This window comes from Copadichromis virginalis, linkage group LG4 (assembly GCF_057382275.1).
Source record: "Copadichromis virginalis isolate Kocher_CV1m ecotype Utaka linkage group LG4, C_Virginalis_male_GT1.1, whole genome shotgun sequence".
Classification (NCBI taxonomy): domain Eukaryota; kingdom Metazoa; phylum Chordata; class Actinopteri; order Cichliformes; family Cichlidae; genus Copadichromis; species Copadichromis virginalis.
In genome coordinates, this window is record NC_140621.1 from 11062081 (window position 1) to 11065123 (window position 3043).

Genomic DNA, 3043 nt, shown 5'->3' on the forward strand with positions numbered 1-3043 from the left:
GTTTGTCTCCAAATGTCCTGTCACTTTTTTAAATCGCCAGCTCTAAAATGGTTACAGTATGGTTTTTGACCACATGCATCATTTTGATTGAATTTCTTCTTGCAGGTCCAAGAATGGCCGCAAACGTCCCTACAGTTTAGAGCTGGGGAGAAGCATTAAACAAAAGCTGTGGGAGAGACTGAATCGTCCTATGGTGGAGACATCAACCAACGAGGACGGACTTGAAGAAATTGACATTGTGTATGGGCAAAAAGTCAAAATCCCACAATATGATTTTCTGTAAATAGTTCACATGTGACTTTGATTAAAATATAATTTCTGCACAAGTTTGTGTTTCTGTGTATTATAGATATATTCCACTGTGTGTTTGGACAACTCTTTAAGGTCACTGCTGAGAAAATTCATAAAACCTTCATAGGACTTTTATTTTGAAAAATCACTACTTATATTATTATTTATCTGACTCAAAAGGGCTCATTTGAAGTCCTTCTTGACCATGATATATATTCAGGCACTGTGAACAAAACATAACATCCAACTTTAATTCACTCGCGCCTTTGTCTTTTTAAAGACAACACATTACTTAACTTCCTTGAATAAAGTGCAGAATGCTAGAGATTTATGTCATTCTGTTTGCATACTAAATATTCAATAATCATTCATGTTCTCTAATGACCGGTGCCCAGTGTTGTGCCAAAAAGTGATCGTTTGCCAAAGTGATTTCTGGTATTTGCCAAAAGATAATTGATGGTAACAGATGTAAATGACTTGCTGTCATATAATCTGTCAAACGTTTCTCTCATGAATGAGATCAATTCATTTTGATCCAAAAAGAAACTTCCTTTCATCAGATGTGACTTTTATTCAGCTTTCATTTATTCAGGTAAAAAGTGTCACTGACATTAAAAATGTCGTTTTCAAACGAGGTCTGGCCTGGAGGGCTGCAGAAGTTACAAAAAAATCACAGTCCTTTAAAAAACTGTGATGTTCTTCAAGTGGCCGAAAAGGACTGGATGGATCTTTATAATGTAGGTACAATAAAGCAGATTCATAGAGCTGCTTTAAAATTTGATATAACATATAACCCATTTTTAAACTCTGTTTACTGCAGCCTATTTAACAATATAAGCAACTATATAAAAACATAAAAAGAGATCTAGACATAAAAAACACGCAAAAAGTGATTGGCATACGATCACTTTTTGGCACATCAGTGCAGCGAGGTTGTAATTGCTGCTTGTAACCATCAGGGGGCAGTATCGCTAGAGTGCAGTCTTGGAACCTGTAACGAGAATCACCCTTCATTATCATTAGAGTTACATCTGCCTCACTACTCCCTTTTCTTGCCTTCCAGTATAACATGTTTGTCACTTGGCCCGCCCCGTTACATCACCACCAATAGTTTAAAAAGGCACTCTGGAGTTCAGACACTATCAAGCTGCACAACTTGTTCACGCCAAAGAAATGATGGATCACCCAACCTTTGAACGAGAGAACCAAGAGCGTGTGCAGGCGGTGGAGAGTTCATTCCATCAAGCAGGGAAGCCCTTGTCCAAGCCGGGCCGGATTCTAATCGGAGAGGGAACTGTGTTTAAGCAGGGTCGCAAGAAGATACAGCAGAAAATCCTCTTCCTCTTCACTGATATTCTGGTGTACGGCAGCATTGTTGTGCCTGGTCGCTGGTACAAAAAGCAGAAGATCATCCCTTTAGGTGAGACATTCATCTGCGTTTCCTGCAGCTAACCTACTGTGAGAAGATTAATGTGAAACTGCCAAAAAACAATTTTATGACTGAAAAGAAAGAAATATAGACAAAAGCTTCAAGAAGACCCAACACTATTGAATACTGTCCATAACATGACTGGCAAGTAGAAAATAGCAAGTGTGCTGTGCTAATTTAACTTCATATGTTCAGCTTTCTGCTCATACCACTTTATCCATGTAATTTTTATGTTGTTATCAAATCACTATGATTTTAGAGGACATTGAGCTGGAAGACCTGGAGGACAGTGACATATTCAAGCATCAGTGGCTGATCCGAACACAGAGCAAGTCTTTTTTTGTGTCCGCCCCTTCATACGAGGAGAAGAAGGCCTGGATAGAGCACATCAATGAATGCCGGTCCAGCCTAATGCAGGGCACCAGCCGCAAACCTTCCAAGAAGTTTGCTGTTTCCTGGATTCCTGATCCGGCTGCTTGCAAATGCATGCGGTGCCTCTCTACAAAGTTTAGTGGGGTCAATCGTCGACACCACTGCAGGAATTGCGGCTTCTTAGTCTGCAATTCATGCTCAAAGCAACGTGCCGTTATCGATCACATCCACCCCACTAAAAAGCTGAGGATCTGCAGTTTCTGCTACAAGAATATTAATGAAGAGAAGTTTCGCGACAGGGGAGACAGCGCCGGGAAAAGCAGCTCAGAGGAGGAAGAGTTTTGTCCTTCTGGTGAGGAAAATGAGAAAGTGGAGGAAGGAGAGATAGGGATCTATTCTCCCAGCAACTGGCTGGACACCAAAAACGGGACTTGGGAACGACTGAGCATTTATGATTACCCAAAGTCAATACCATCACAGTAGCCAATAAACTGCAACAAAGACGCTTTTGAATGGATTCAGATTACACAAAGTTGATTTTCTTACATGAAGTTATGTAAATGTAAAGATAAATGTGACGACGTATTATTTGTTTGTGTCTATTTGTGTTTTAATCTTAGGCTGTACACGCAACAATTTGCACTGTAAATAACAAATCAGGAGTGAGTCGAAAAAATCATTTTAAAAAGACAAGAATATATCATCTTTGTACATATTCAGTGCCATTAACCATGCTAGTTAAATGAATAATGCTCCATCTGCCTGTCACTTTGCTGCTGGAACAGCTGAATTTCACAATAAAGGATATTTCTATTCCAAAAAGCACTGTCTTCTCCCTGTGCATGTGACTCTGAATGCACGTTTCTTTGTTTGAATGCATGTAAAGTATTTGCATCCAGTATCTGCTCTTTTGCTGCTCCTTAACCTCAACAATAAAGTGCAGATAATCAA

The 3043-nt window shown here is 39.6% G+C and overlaps 1 protein-coding gene across 1 annotated transcript; it reads left to right on the forward strand.

Moving 5' to 3' along the window:
* Positions 1 to 1433: 1433 nt before the first annotated feature.
* Positions 1434 to 3043, forward strand: LOC146710861 (pleckstrin homology domain-containing family F member 2-like). Its single transcript, XM_085455387.1, has 2 exons — positions 1434 to 1711; positions 1980 to 3043. The coding sequence occupies exons 1-2, from the start codon at positions 1465 to 1467 to the stop codon at positions 2573 to 2575; spliced, it is 843 nt and encodes a 280-aa protein (XP_085311513.1). The 5' UTR covers positions 1434 to 1464; the 3' UTR covers positions 2576 to 3043.

Excerpts from the sequence above, each read along its gene's own strand:
- LOC146710861 (XM_085455387.1), top strand. The coding sequence starts at position 1,465 with ATGATGGATCACCCAACCTTTGAACGAGAGAACCAAGAGCGTGTGCAG. Across the intron at positions 1,712-1,979 it reads GCAGAAGATCATCCCTTTAG|AGGACATTGAGCTGGAAGAC; the intron begins GTGAGACATTCA and ends CTATGATTTTAG.